The sequence below is a fragment of the Neovison vison genome, chromosome 6 (assembly GCF_020171115.1).
Source record: "Neovison vison isolate M4711 chromosome 6, ASM_NN_V1, whole genome shotgun sequence".
NCBI classification, from domain to species: domain Eukaryota; kingdom Metazoa; phylum Chordata; class Mammalia; order Carnivora; family Mustelidae; genus Neogale; species Neogale vison.
The window spans coordinates 117,547,016-117,561,720 of NC_058096.1; the positions used below are offsets into that span (position 1 = coordinate 117,547,016).

Below are 14,705 nucleotides of genomic sequence, written 5' to 3' on the forward strand. Positions count from 1 at the left end.
TTCAGATCTAAAAGCTATACAGGCTTCCTCTTAAACTGTACTCCTGGCACCCTTTTCAGTTTTAGAGGGATAACTAACATTACCAGGTCTTGTATATCCTTCCACAGGTATTTTAAAGCTCTTTAAGATTTTTTGTATACCATAATTGGTTATTTTACGTATTTACACAAATGTGTCACTGGAGATAAATTTAATTTTTGTATTTCCCATTTTTTAATAAAAATTTCAGAGCTACAGCAAAATACACAAGGAAGAATAGTACAAGGAACACCCACATATCCTTCACTACTTTCTCCAGTTGTTAACATTTTGCCCTATTTGCTTTCTCTCTCTCATGCTTGATTTTTTTTAGGATATATGCATGCCCCATGCTAAGTTAATATTGAAACAAAAACACCAAAAAACAAAATCCAGAAAATTGCTAAACTCAGAAGTGGTTCCTAATAATAATTTCAGTATAATTACAGAATATGAATTAATCTATAAGTACACATGTTCTGTATTTTGGTAGTTCACAAGTGGTTTTGTTTTGTAATGAGCCCTGTATTTCACTTCCAGAAATTATTTTTAATTTGGGGATACAAACCTAAACGGTTTCTGAAGGTTTTAGAATATAAAAATACCCCATGCTAAAGTATCATTTCTGATGATTTCTAGTTAGACCCTTAGATATTTTGGTATACTTCAAAAATAACATTCTGTACTTTGACAGAGTTGAGAAGAAAGAACGAGCCCGGTTAAAAACAGTGAAATTTAATTCTAAAACAAGAGGAGATAAAGGGGTGAGTATATGAAATGTCCTTTCCTAGATATTAATAATTGAGAATAATAGGCTTTTTCATAATTCTTGCCAGAGCTACACTATTAAAATTAGAAGGATTTAGCCATAAGAGTTAACTATCAACAGCTCTTGCCATGATGCTTTGTAATAGTAGATGCTGAAGTAAGTAATTTATTAAAGCACTCATTTTACAGACCTTTCCAGATTATTGAAACTGTCATTTGATGTATTCTTAACAACATACTTTGGTAAGGTTATTTTTACAAGTGAAATAAATTCAGCCTTCCTTCAGATGTCCAGTTAGAAATTGTTATTAATCATGATAGCTAATTTAATCATCTTCTGAGACGATATGCCCCAGAATATTATTAACTAGGTCATAATGTAAGTTTTCATTTCCCCCTTCACAATTTTTTAAGAGAATCCATGCTTTAAATATTTGAATCGATATGAATTTTTATTTTGAGGGAATAAAGAAAGGGACAGTAGAGGATGAGTTTATAGACAGTCAAGAAATACTTCTGAATTCTTTCATATATAATTTCAAATGTGTTTTTGTTTTCATTTTTAAGTTCTGCTTGTTGATGCCAGTACATGAAAGAAATACTGCAGGCTTTGTCCTGTATGATGTGTGTAATCACTACAATGGAATATTGTAGTAATAAGCCTGAAGAAATAAGCTGAACACATATGTTGTCTTGAAATACTATTCATAGGAATGTTTTAGTTTTTTTTTAATCTAAAGCAAAAGTTTTATACATCTTTTGATCATATTTCAAATGAATGTGTAAAGTTAACTCTGCAAATTAATTAACCTTATCATCTGTACTTCTGATAGCACTAAGCACTCAAACATAAAGGCATAAAATTAAAGATAAGCAATATCCTGAAAGAAATTAAATCTGAGTAAATTGTATAATGCATTCAGTTATCTTAAAAATGATAATTTCCTTTAAAATTGCAGCTTTCAGAAAATAAATTACATAGTATGATCTGAAGCAATATTTAAAATAGAAATTTGGGTGAGGGAAAAAGCCCAAGTAAATGCTCAGGATTTGAAATCTATACAATGCTTTTTGTGCTCGTTTTATATATGTCTTTAAAAATAACTTAGTAAAATACACTGTCAATGTATTGAAAAAGAGGTTGCATGTTGTAACTTTTCTTCCATACTGTAAGAAGTTAACTGAATTAACGACATATTTAAATCTTAGTCTTGTTTGTTGACTGTAACCAACCTTATACACAGTCACTGTGTCCTAACACAGCACCAGAAGGATGCATGATACTGAGTGGGGTAAAAATACGCTTGCCATTGATGCAGAACTGCATTTCTTTCTGTACTACAATTTCCCATTCTGAGTTCATCTTTTCCTTCCTTACATGGTGGTTTATGGACTTATTTCCACTGCAGACTTACAACATTTCAGTTTCTCATTAACATTTTTAACATCCATTTAGCTATTTTGACATACCACATAGAGAAATTCTGTGCTTAATATATATCATGATTTTGTGATATTTTATCAGTTCTTTTATTTATACTCTCTTGCAATATAGCATTAATAACAGTAAATAATTAAATAGAGTATTTTGTATTGAAAATGTAGACAATCCAGAGGTAGTATGTTTCTTCAGTTTTGTGTTGTCCCTGCACATATTTGTCTTCTTTGCTTTGTGCTATTTTCACTTTTAATAAATTCTTCATCCAGAGGACATTAAATGTAATACAATTAATTCTTTCTTAACTAACAAGCATTTCTTTCTGTCCTATATTATGATATCTTTATGATATCTCATTTTGGCTAACTGTAAAGATACCAAAAATCAAAACATTTTAAACTTCATGTTTCTTTTGGTTGTTTGCTGTGAAACTGACTCTGACCACTATATATGCAGTAGGAGGGAAAAATACCTTTTATTAAAAACATAACAGTTTTATTAGATACCATAAAAATTGTTACTTTATAAATTCATTGATGATTTTTATGAACAAGAAGATTTCATCTTTCCCTAAATTAGATTATCATAAATTTTTCTGTATTGAAACTTTAGTTTTCTTCTGTTTCTCTATTCTAAAATTCGGATTCAAACAAAGATTTTTATTTAAATAATGCTACTTGACAGTTGTAAGTCCAAATTTCCGGACAGTATTTTTTCTTATCAACTTAATTTTTAACTTCTGCTTAGCATTATCATAGCCTCCAAATTTTAGGATTGAAATCAGGACAATCTGTTGGACTAATGAGCTCTATGAATTTATTAATCCTGAATTATTGATATGAAAAGGAAAAAATAAAAGTTTAATCTTGTTTTTATGTTAAGATTCCTGCCAAAACAAATCCTTTCAAGTAATAGAATTGGAGCAAAAATTACTTTATTCTCCCTCAGCACCTAATTGCCAGACATCATATGCTTAAAAATACAGGCATGCCAAAACATACTTCCTGATGTGGATATACTTCAAAATAATGATAGCATTTTATGACATTGGATTAAGCTCAAGAAAAGTCAGAACAAGATTTTTTTATCCTTTATATTGTTCCTGCCTCAAAAAGTAATAATTCCTAAGTGTTATTGCTAGGTCAGGCCATTTCCTTCAAGACATAATGTTTGTGACAGAAATTACAAAAGAAGTTATTCCTCTTTAATAGCATCACCTTTCTTAATGTGGCCTGGTTTTAAATCTGTGAAGGCACAAATGGGACATTGAAGAAGGGAGAAAATCTCTTTCTAACATCTGTGTAGTAGGGGACATCAGATCAGCTGTGCAGCTCCTCCACAGCAGTACTGTATGACTATTAGGATCTTCATTGCCTTTTGGCTTTTATAGGCACCTGAATTTTTATTTCCTATTCAAGATATGGTGCCAATGAATTTAATCTGGTTCCAGTTTATTTATATATACTTTTAAAAATAGATGAATATAGTAGAGCTTAAAGACAGATCAGTTAGGATGGCATTCATGTTGGCCAGGAGAGCTCTGACTCTTCTTTCTTGGTGGGATAGCTTCGATGAATCTTTTGCTGGATTATGTATGCTTGATGGACCCCTCTTAGTTTTCTTCTCATTTTCTGATTCATACCATAACTATTTATCTTTTTTCTCTTCCAAAAAATAATAAGATTGGTTCATTGTTTTTAAATATTCAGAACTAGCAACTTTTTCAGTTGTTTTGGTTTTCTTTTTTAATAGTGGCTTTTTGTTAGTTCATTGGAGCCACCAAAAAGGGGAGGGAGGGAATATGCTCAAGTCGGAGGAAAATGGAAGATTATTACCTACTGCAAAAAAATACTCGAATAGCCTAGAATAATGACTTAAAATAGCTTTTGCTATAGAGCACTTCATACCTGGGAATCTTCTAGAAAAATATGAATTGATAAGAACAGAAGTTAGCAGGTTTGTACTATAGTGGTAGCTAATTTGAGTTACTTTTCAAGTGGCACTTACTCCTTATTTCTAGGGTTTTGTTTTTGTTTTTTTTTTAATCAAGTAGCACTTTCTCCTTAGTTCTAGGTATTACTGAATTGCACTGTAAATTTTAAAATATTTTAAGTTGAGAAATGTTAGAGTTTATACAAAGTCAGAAATTCACTTTGTGATTAATAAATTCATATACAAACTGCACACTGTGGTCACAAGAGTCAGCTTCCACAGAGCTGCTAGGCTGGGCCTTTGTACACACAGATAGTAGACATCCCTTTGTTTTGCCCCTCCTTCTCTTCTTCAGCAGTCATTCAATGACAAGCGTAAAAAGAACCTCTTTTCCCGAAAATTCCCCTTCTACAAGAACAAGGACCAGAGTGAACAGGAAACAAGTGATGCTGACCGTAAGTATGTGGATCCAGTGGTCAACTGAAAATAAATGTAGAGGGACCTACTGCCCTGCAGTTGGTTGTTACCATGGAGACAGTTTCAAGAGCTGCAACAGGTTACTAATTGTCTTAAACAGGGGCAACTTAACAGACATAAATTAATTTGCATACCAATCTTAACTTTTTCGACACCTTAGGAATTCTTAATTTAAAGCTAACAGTAATTTTAAGGTATGTGTTTAAAATAAAGTTACACGTTGGAAGGGTTCTTAGAAGAAACACTTAAAATACTCTCAAATAATACTTTAGAGGAATATTATGGATACCTGAGAAGCTACTTAATGATTATACTATATGTAATTAATTGGTCATTAAGCATTGACAATCTTTGATCATAGATCCTCTGGAATTCTATTCTATCTTGTATCTTCACTATATGTAGACAGTGAATTTTACTTTTAAGATAACAAGAAATAATCTCAAATTTTGCTTCTCTACCCTAAATCAGCTTTTAAGCTAAAACTTTGATTTCTTTAGTACATTACATTCAGCTGCTAGCTTATTTCAGACTTTCAGAAATCTACAAAAACACTCTAGAATATGTGCACCTGTAATGGTCTTGGAACTGTCTCTTATTGTAGCACCAATTTTATGCATTACTGACAACTATTTTCTTTGATTATCTTTTTATTGCTTGCTCTCTGGGAACTACTCTCTACAGGAGATCCCTGACGACATGGGATCAAAAGGCCTGAGTAAGTGATCAAAATACTCCCAAGTTATTTTTTAACCTCCATCTACAGACCTACCTTTTTCAGATACATTTTGAGATTCATGGTAGTGCCTTTCTGGCATGAGGAGGTATATGATTTAGATTGCTTTTAGACTTTCCATGTTAATAATGTGCTTGGGATTTTTATTTCTATAATACATATCTTTTGTTCTTCTGATGCTCCATTTTTCACATGTCATTTGAAAAAATTGCTCATAATTACATTTTCCTTTTTGTAATCTTTATGGCAGTTACTTTTGCTAGGTTTTTTTTTTTTTAAGTAAAAGACTTTTTTTAAGCTTTTTAAAATAATACTACCTACCTTCATTACTAGAATGTAGAAAATAATCTTGCAGTTTTCTGTCTGCCAGGCTGTTTTGTTAAGACAAGTTAAAATCACTTCGATTGTATGTTAGAAAAGCATTGCTATGATGTGAAACTGTAGAATATAATGAGTCTTAAGTTAATAGAGAAGAATTGTGGACCTCAAGTTCAAGTAGCGGTTGATACATGGGAACGGAAATTGTAGCTCTCTTTTTCCAAGGAGGTTGTAAATTATTAAAAGAATTATGAGATATACTATCCTTTATTTTTCCTTTAACCAAGATGTTGTCAGTGGTTTTGAGTTGTTCTTACTTAATTTTCTAACTAGTACTTAGTTTTCATATAAACTTGGTACAGTCTGGTATATAGGAGTCATTCAGTAAATGTTAGAGTGAATGGATGAAACAAGTCATTTTTTTAGCAAACAAAAGTTCAGATTTATGTGTTCTCAAATTAATTATATATGAAAGTTTATCAAATATTACTAAGTTATTTTAGGTGACAGTGACTCATAGAAGTAATCTCTTAAGCTAAAGTTTTTTCCTGGATGGTTATTTCTATTTGGATTACTAAGCATTTTGAAAGCTTACTTTTTGTAATTCATTGGTCATTAAGGATATAGCCAATCATTTAAGCAACCAGCTGTTGATCTCAGTGTGGTCTTGATCTCAGGGTTGTAAGTTCAGGCCCCATATTGGGCTCCACACCCAGCATGTTAAAAAAAAAAAAAAAAAAAGGGTAGGGTCACCTGGGTGGCTCAGTTGTTAATCATCTGCCTTTGGCTCAGGTCATGATCCTAAGTCTCAGATCAAGCGAGCCCCACATCAGGTTCCCTGCTCCATGGAACGCCTGCTTCTCCCTCTCCCACTCCCCCTACTCATATTCCCTTTCTCACTATCTCTCTGTCAAATATATAGGTAAAATCTTAAAAAAAAAAAATTAGAGATCAGTATCTTTTAATTTTCTAACATCTACATTAATAAACATTATATTTCATAGAAGGTTTTTCCCTTGATTTCTGCTAACTTTATACTGGAATTTTAATCTAAAGTATAGGTACTTTTATTTCAACCTTAAAGATTAAAGGTTTGTATTAGATTGAAGACAGTATACTTTATATGTAATTATTTCTATATAGACACATCTTGCCTATGCCTTTTTAAGATACAGCTAGAGACACAAATTTGCTATTACTAATGGCACCCTTTTTAAATCTTTTTTACCTTTGGTGAAAATCTTTAAAACTGGAAAATATTTACATAGATTCTTAATGCTATAGAATCTGTTTTGAGAACGATGTGTTTTAAAGGTGGTATGATTCAGCATAAGGACCCACAGATTTTTTATTATCTGCTATAAATCATTAGAGACCTGTGGAAAACTCATTGTAAAGGAACTAAATGAATTTGTTTACTATATTGATACTGTTATGATGGATGGTAATTACACCTTGACCATATCTTATTTCCATCTCTCATTTGGACAAAAGAGAAAAATAGTAGCTGATTACCAGACAGTGTCCTTTAGAAAATGATTTAATTTTCTGGAGAGAGACTTAAGATCCCTTCAGTGATAGTTTTTGTGCTTCATCTCACAGGAACTAAGATAATTTACTCACCTGGTAACATGATCCAATCAAGAAGATTTTGTTTGGAAAATACTGAGGGAGATAGGAAAATATCAGTAAGAATTCTAAACTTGGATAAAACATATGACTAGCAATTGACAAGGTGCCAATTGTTATATAACAGAAAATGCTAGGGAAAGGGTGGTCAGAAACATTATTTGTAGCCTCAGTAATCCATATTCTGAAGTTCCAAATACAGGAAATAAACTAAGCAGAATCCTGAGATTTTAATATAAAGAAATAAATTTGACTTCTGTACATATTCATCAAGCCTTATTGAAACAGGACTCATGAAGGGACTGAGAAGAAAAGGCATAAATGCAGAGAAACAAATCCAATGAAGAAATGGAATAACACTGAATATCAAGAAAGATGTACATCTACATGTAATTTCATATAACCTGTGAAAAATAGGGTATTTTAATTAAAGAGAAAAGTGATAACCTAGAACACTTTTCATACACATGAACTCAGTGATTCTACAAAAAAGGGAACCAAATAAATCATTGATTTGCCCTGTTGAGAGCAGAAGAAACAATGAGAATTGGCCTTTCCAATCCTATTTTGACTAACAACTAACTAGAATATGATGGAAGTCTGAGAGAATGCAAGTAAATCATCATAGCTGTGAAAAGCTAGAAATAGAGATGTGTTCAGCTTGTATATCTTAAGAAGGCAACTTTGAAAAAGTCAGAAGGAAAAATGTAAGATTCCTTTAGCAGAGACTTTTTAAAAAGTAAGTTCAGGAGGAGCTATGTAAGGTGCTCAAAAGTGAAATCATGATACATAGTTTCAGGCGAGGTTTGTAGCTGTAGTACAATTTTTATAGTTTTCCGTTCTGTAGAACATCTCAAAAACTCTTAGGTACATAAGAAAGAGATATGTAATGGGAAGCTTTCTCAGAGACTTAGAGAAGCAAAGTTGTGTAGAGCTCTTAGATGCCAAAACCAGACTTATTTGTAAAGAGTGAGAGTAGTAGTATTGCTTGAGATTGGTGACATATAGGTAGTAGTGAGGAAAACACAGAAAAGGCATTTCATACATTCTCAGGAAGAAATGTTTGATGAGAAAGGGGAGACTTGGTTAGAGATTTGAAATGACTGTGGTCATCAAACTTCATAAAATCAAAATTAAAACTCAAAGAATATACCATGTATGTCAAAGGGGGATAATGCCTTTACACTACGAATTCCTAAATAAGAAACAGACAAATCTTCATTTGATAACTGAATGGAGGTTATGAGAAGAATGCTCAAAAGATAACAAGTGAGTGTATGAAAATACTTGATGTCCCCAGTAATCAATAAACAAAATGATAGTTTCTACCCATCATCTTGACAGATATTTCTTTTAAATTTCTTTTAAATACCACAGAACCCAGTGGTATTGTTTTATGGAATCACTAGTTTTAATATATAACCACTATGCATATCTGGAAAAATATATCTTTTGACCTACTAATTCCTCTTCAAGGAATTATCCTAAGTATGTAATCAGAGATAGAGATAAAGGTTTATATATCAGTAAGTTTAATTTTATTGAGAAATTACAGTCAAAAAAATATGAAACCATCCTAAAATATGAAACCTTTATATTTGGGAAGTGGTTAATGAAATATGATTTATCTGTATTTTGTAATATCATATAACCATTGAAAATCATATTAAAACATGACATGGGAAAATGCTCATAATATAAATGAGAAAAAACAAATATGAAACTATATTATCTCAGACTTGTAAATAAACATATATTTAGGGCAATTTTGAATACTGTTGCTTTGAACAGGCTTGCACATGTCCTTTGGTCAACATATATATGTCATCATATTGGGGAAATACCGGGGAAAGGAATTGCTAGGTCATACATACATATATCTGTTGAGCTTTCGTAGTGGCTGCCAAATAGTGGCTGCCAAATAGCTTCCAAATAGTTTGGCTGCCAAATAGTTTTCCATAGTGGTTGTACCAATTTCCCCAACCCCAGTAGTATGTGAGTTCCAGTTGCTCCTTACCTTGTTTGGCATATCTGTTTTTGGTTTTGTTTGTTTGTTTCTTTGTTTGTTTCCATTATAGCCATTCAGGTGGATGGTAGAGATACCTGTTGTAGCTTTATTTTGCATTTCCCTGATAAGTAATTACAGGAAAAAATTAGAACACCTTCTTATATGTTTACTGGATTTTTTAATACCTTTTTTGATTAAGTTTCTTAAAAATATATTTTTAAATATCAAGAAGAAAGCATTTTACCTTTCTAATAAACTCCCAGCAGTGGTGACAATGCTATCCAAGAGCCAAGCTTTGAATAGCAAGATTTTCCTGTAGAGTTAGGTAAAAGGATACCTGAAAGAACTTGAAGAATTGATCACATAACAACTATAGGTAATCTTAGAGAACTCAAGATTAGGAGAAATCCCCAGAAAAGACAAAAGAGATTTGTAGTAGCTTTAACTTTTTACTGTATAACATGCCAAATATATTCAATAGTAGAAGAACAGTAAACCCCTGCAAGTATTCATTTACCCAACTTCTGTAATTGTCAACTCATGGTTAATTTTGTCTCTTCTGTACTCCCACTTACTTTCCTCCTTCACTCACTCCATTGCAGCAACTAATGTTACTCTCTTTTATGTATTAGAGATTGTAAAGTACACTACTAATCCTAAAATAAATTTTAAGAATTTTTTTTAATGTGTCGTTCCTACTTTCAGGAATGAATTTTAAGGAAATAAGACAAGTTGTATAAATGAAAACATTCCTAATTACTGATGTTGGTGGAAAACAATTTAAAGCAAACTAAAAAGTCTGGGTAATAAGTAGTAAGGTAAATTATGATTTATCAGTTTAATAGACTTGGATGCAACAATTTAAAATGATTGTTTCGAAGTACATGGGTAACATGGGAAGAAATTTTTAAATATAAACTTTTTTAAAACATTTTATATGTGCTTGTCATATATGATTCAGTCTTTTATAATTTTTAATGTCCCTGCTATATATAAAATATTTATAATCATAGTTAAGATTAAGTTCTATCTTTGCACCTGAAACTAATACAACATTGTATGTCAACTGTCCTGCAATATTTAAAAAGGAAAAAAAATTATATCTTGTTTTTGCAGGTTAGAATAACAGACTTAGTTTTCACTATGACAGCAATTCAAGAACTATTACCTTCATTTGAAATCTTACATTCTGCCATTCTCAGAACTCTACAGTAGTACATCTTGATTTTAGGAGATTCTGTGGGTGGCATGGTACAGCGGATATTTCTCCTCAAGCTGTTCTCTTAATCCCTTAAAGAAAGAGAAATTTAGATTTCTCTTTCTACTGTGGAAAATTTTGTTTTTTAGTTTTTATAATTTTTTTTTAACTCTCCAGAGATACTTATTGAGAAAACATTCAAGATTATGTTTACATGGGGAGAGTACCTGGTGTTTACCCAACAAGTTATGAAATGGAGTCATTTTCAAGGGGAGGCCAGGCAATTTGCAAGTAGATGTATTTGCTTTATCTTTTTTTGTTTTGCAAAAAGCAGAACAGCCATTGTCAGTTTTATCAAAACAGAGTTTCTCAGAACTACTCAGTACTCAGTACTAGTCTATTTTAAAATACAGTCCCACCTTCTAGAATTCCCTTCCATTTGACTTACTTTGGCGCATATGAATCTATGACATCTAAGATATTTTGTCTGTATGATCTCAGAAACCTGGATGTTCATTCCCCTTCAGGAACAAGAAAGAAGCTGAACTAAAAGCAAGATCATTTATTTTTTTAAGATATCCCTTCATTAAAATGGGCATCTCTTTGCTCAAATATAACTTGTGTCTTTTGTTAGTCATTACTGTTTCAAAAAATTAAATTAAATGGTGCCAACTGCATTTTCTCTTTTTGGGTTCTATGTCTACATTTGGACTAATTAAGGATCACTTTTTTTCTACTTGATTATTTGTCATAGATTTTGTTCATAAACTGTGTTGTACAAAAATGGAGCATTGTCCTTAATTACAGTTTCTTTCCTTCCTAATTCATATTTATTTGGGGGAAAATAAACTTCAAAGAAAATCAAGATGCTTTTTTAAAAATTCTTTGAGTATGTGTGATCTATACCTCAACATTTTGTAATGTCGCCTTGTGTTTATTTTGATAATTTGCTTCTTTAAACTCATGACACTGTGTTTTATTTTTTCCATTGTCCTGCAATTTCAGAGCATATAACTTCTAATGCCAGCGATAGTGAAAGTAGTTACCGTAAGTGTTTCAATACTTGTTCTTTTGTAATCACAAGTAATACGTATACCTTGGGAGTTTTTTTGTCTTAGTGATACATTCTAAATACTGAACATCAGGTGCTTAATATTTTAAAATCAGAGAGAGCCAAGTAAAATTCTGTACTTGAAAAATAAAGTCATACTATGTATAAATGTTAACAGAGTTCCCAATTTTTAATAAAACTCTAAAATCCTTTTTACACACAGTGCTACTTGTGTACATTGTGTGTGTGTGTGTGTGTGTGTGTGTATCTTTTACAAGAAAATACCTGGTTAAATGAGGGGTAAACCTATATTTTACCATTTTCTTTAGTAAATCTCTTTTAGTATGAGCATTTAAATATTTTTCAGTAATGCTTATAGTTAGCTTTATTTCCTTTTTTACTCTTTGTTACCAGTAATTATCTAGATCAAGTTAATGTTTACTACCAGCTTCTGGTGAACCTAAACGAAGAAGGAAATAATATTCAACAGTTGCTCAAACAATAATACTGATTTTTTTTTTGGTATCCTTATGTTACATTTTTGCTATTGTATTGTTAAATGAACTATACAAGCATCTGGAGTTTTTTAAGAGATTTGGGCATGGGAGAGGGAAGTACATGAATATTATCAGTTGTGGTACCTTAAAAATTAAAATTGCTTTTCTAACTTTTTTTTTTTACTGCTGTCTAATATGAAAGTAATCTTGATTACAGATGAGTATGGCTGCTCAAAAGGTCCATCCTGTTAATATCAGTCTCTGATATTTTTCATGTTGACAATATATACTTTTAACCCTCATTCGATTGGTTGTTATCTTTTTCATAATAGTTACATAAATGTCTTTTTTTTTTGGTGTGGGAATGTGATTTCTTATTAATGTTTTATTATCATATAATCAGAACTCACCATAGAGTAGTTGAGTAACTTTCTAGTCTTGGAAAAAGAAAAAAGAGGTAATGAAAGTATATACTGTCTGTCGCACCATTTGCATGAATTGTTAGGTGTGGAATATTTGACTTGCATGTTTTTGCTAATATGTAAACCCTGTTTTACATACAGTATTTTTAAGGTAGCTTTTAAGTATGTATTTTATATATTATGATAATAAAACAGTGAAATACACTTTTAAAGCCAGTATATGAATTTAAAAGATCATAGCTGCATACTTGTGCTATAAAACCAGTGCCAAATTTAGTGAAAAACTTGTTATAGAATCATGATAATCAAGGAGAAAATCCTCAAATATGTTATCCGACATTGTTTGTTTTCATGGAACCACTTGAAGTAACAGTCCTTCCTAATTTGTTTTCTATACGTGTGTGTGTGTGTGTGTGTGTGTGTGTGTGTGTTAAGAACTAGAATTTATAACTCTTTCCATTCCTTTTGCTGAGTCAAGATACCATTTGTATAATTTTTTATTGACAACATTCTTAAGCTCTAAACTTTTAATTTAATCTGCGAGGATTTGACTTCTAAAGTGCTTTCAAATAATTAAAAATTAAAAACAAGTATTTTATTTCATTTGCTATCTATCTGATTCATAGTTGGAGAGAGAAGAGAAGGATTTCGTTTTACCCAAGACCTTTTTTTTTTTGAAGCTCTAATTGGCTTTATTAAGCAATTTATGAATTGTGCAACATCCCATTCTAGCAAGTAGAAGGGAGCACCCTTATCTAAAGCTTTTTAAATTCATTTTAATGTAATTTTTTAATTGAATAAATGACTTATTAGAACAGTTAGTGAATTTTTTTCATCAGTGAAATAGTGACAATAGTTTTACCTTTACATTAAAAATTTTTATAATAAATAGTTGTAATTATAAAAATGTATTTATATCCTGTTAAATATTGCATCTGGTGGGACCAAACCATAAACATGTTCTTAATAACAGTAAATTACATAAATACTCACATATGTAGAACTTTTCAATCAAGTATTAGTTTTAAGATACTTAACAGTTCTTAGCTTCTAAATAAAAAATTAGTATCCCATACATGACATCACAAATGAAGATTTTAAATAGATCTAATGACAGTTTAAAACACAGGATATCATAAAGGTATTTATTAAATAACACATTTATATCTTGTTTCTACATTTATCAGACTTTATGACTTCATAATTTGCTATTTTTTTAACTTATTTTTGCCATAAGTTATTTGTAAAGTCCCTTTTTCTACATCTTTGCTATTTTCTAAGGAAAGTCCTAGCAATTTATATGTTACGTTTGAAGAATTAAATTAGCATTAGTTATCTTAATAGATTTTCTCATCTGTATTTTAACTAATAGGTGGTCAAGAGGAATATGTCTTATCTTATGAGCCAGTGAATCAGCAAGAAGGTTTGTGAAGCCTATTGATATTTTTTAATCTTCTAAAAAATATATACTTCTTAGTTTAGAAAACAGATCTAACTTATTTTGATAATTTGCTTTATTACAAATTTGATAATTTACAAAATAGTGTTTTATTAGAATTTTGCTATGCATTTTTTCTGTTAAGAATATATAGAGAAATTTGCCATATACATTTTATGAAACATGGTTTAGTTCACAGTATGTTGAAATCTAGTCATTTTATATTAACTGTTTTATAATGCTTTTTTTTTTCCTAAGCAGCTTCTTTCTTGTGCTAATGATAATGTCACTGTCCTTCACTGACCCTTTTTCAAAGTTTTGGAAACACCTTTGATCTCTCTGTTTTTCAACTCCCTTGTCCAGTCAGTTTCTAGGCTCTATTTATCCTTCTCTCCTATCTTCCTTTATTTATAACCTTCTTTTTATCCCTCCTACCATGTTAGTTCTGGTTCTTACTGGCAATCTCCCTTTTTCTAGCATGATCCATTACAATCCACTGTAAGGTGTAATCCACTTCTATTAGATCATCTTTCTAGATCACAACTGTGATTTTATCACCTCTTCTACCCAGTTTCTTTTTTGCCCTTCTTTGATCTGCTTCCTAACAATTTCTACTTCAAAAAGGATCAGTAAAACACTAAGCTTTGTTTTCTCATTTATAGTGAGGTGATATTAGCAATGTATAGAATTATATTTTTTGTAATTTTTAAGGATACTTTTGTTCTCTACTCTGAAGAACACTGATGTTTGTTGAGTGTTTATGCCTTTTAACACG

General features: G+C 31.1%; 1 protein-coding gene across 19 annotated transcripts in view; it reads left to right on the forward strand.

Moving 5' to 3' along the window:
• Positions 1-14,705, forward strand: part of DLG1 (discs large MAGUK scaffold protein 1) — a 263,928-nt gene that overhangs the window by 227,685 nt on the left and 21,538 nt on the right. For 4 of the 19 annotated variants that reach the window (XM_044252049.1, XM_044252055.1, XM_044252063.1 and 1 more), the window contains 5 exons: positions 713-782; positions 4,512-4,611; positions 11,528-11,569; positions 12,273-12,308; positions 13,865-13,915. In XM_044252049.1, coding sequence (XP_044107984.1) covers positions 713-782; positions 4,512-4,611; positions 11,528-11,569; positions 12,273-12,308; positions 13,865-13,915 — 299 coding nt within the window. Of the gene's footprint in view, positions 1-712; positions 783-4,511; positions 4,612-5,317; positions 5,352-11,527; positions 11,570-12,272; positions 12,309-13,864; positions 13,916-14,705 lie in introns of all 19 variants that reach the window. The other 15 variants (XM_044252054.1, XM_044252061.1, XM_044252068.1 and 12 more) reach the window with 7 other exon arrangements.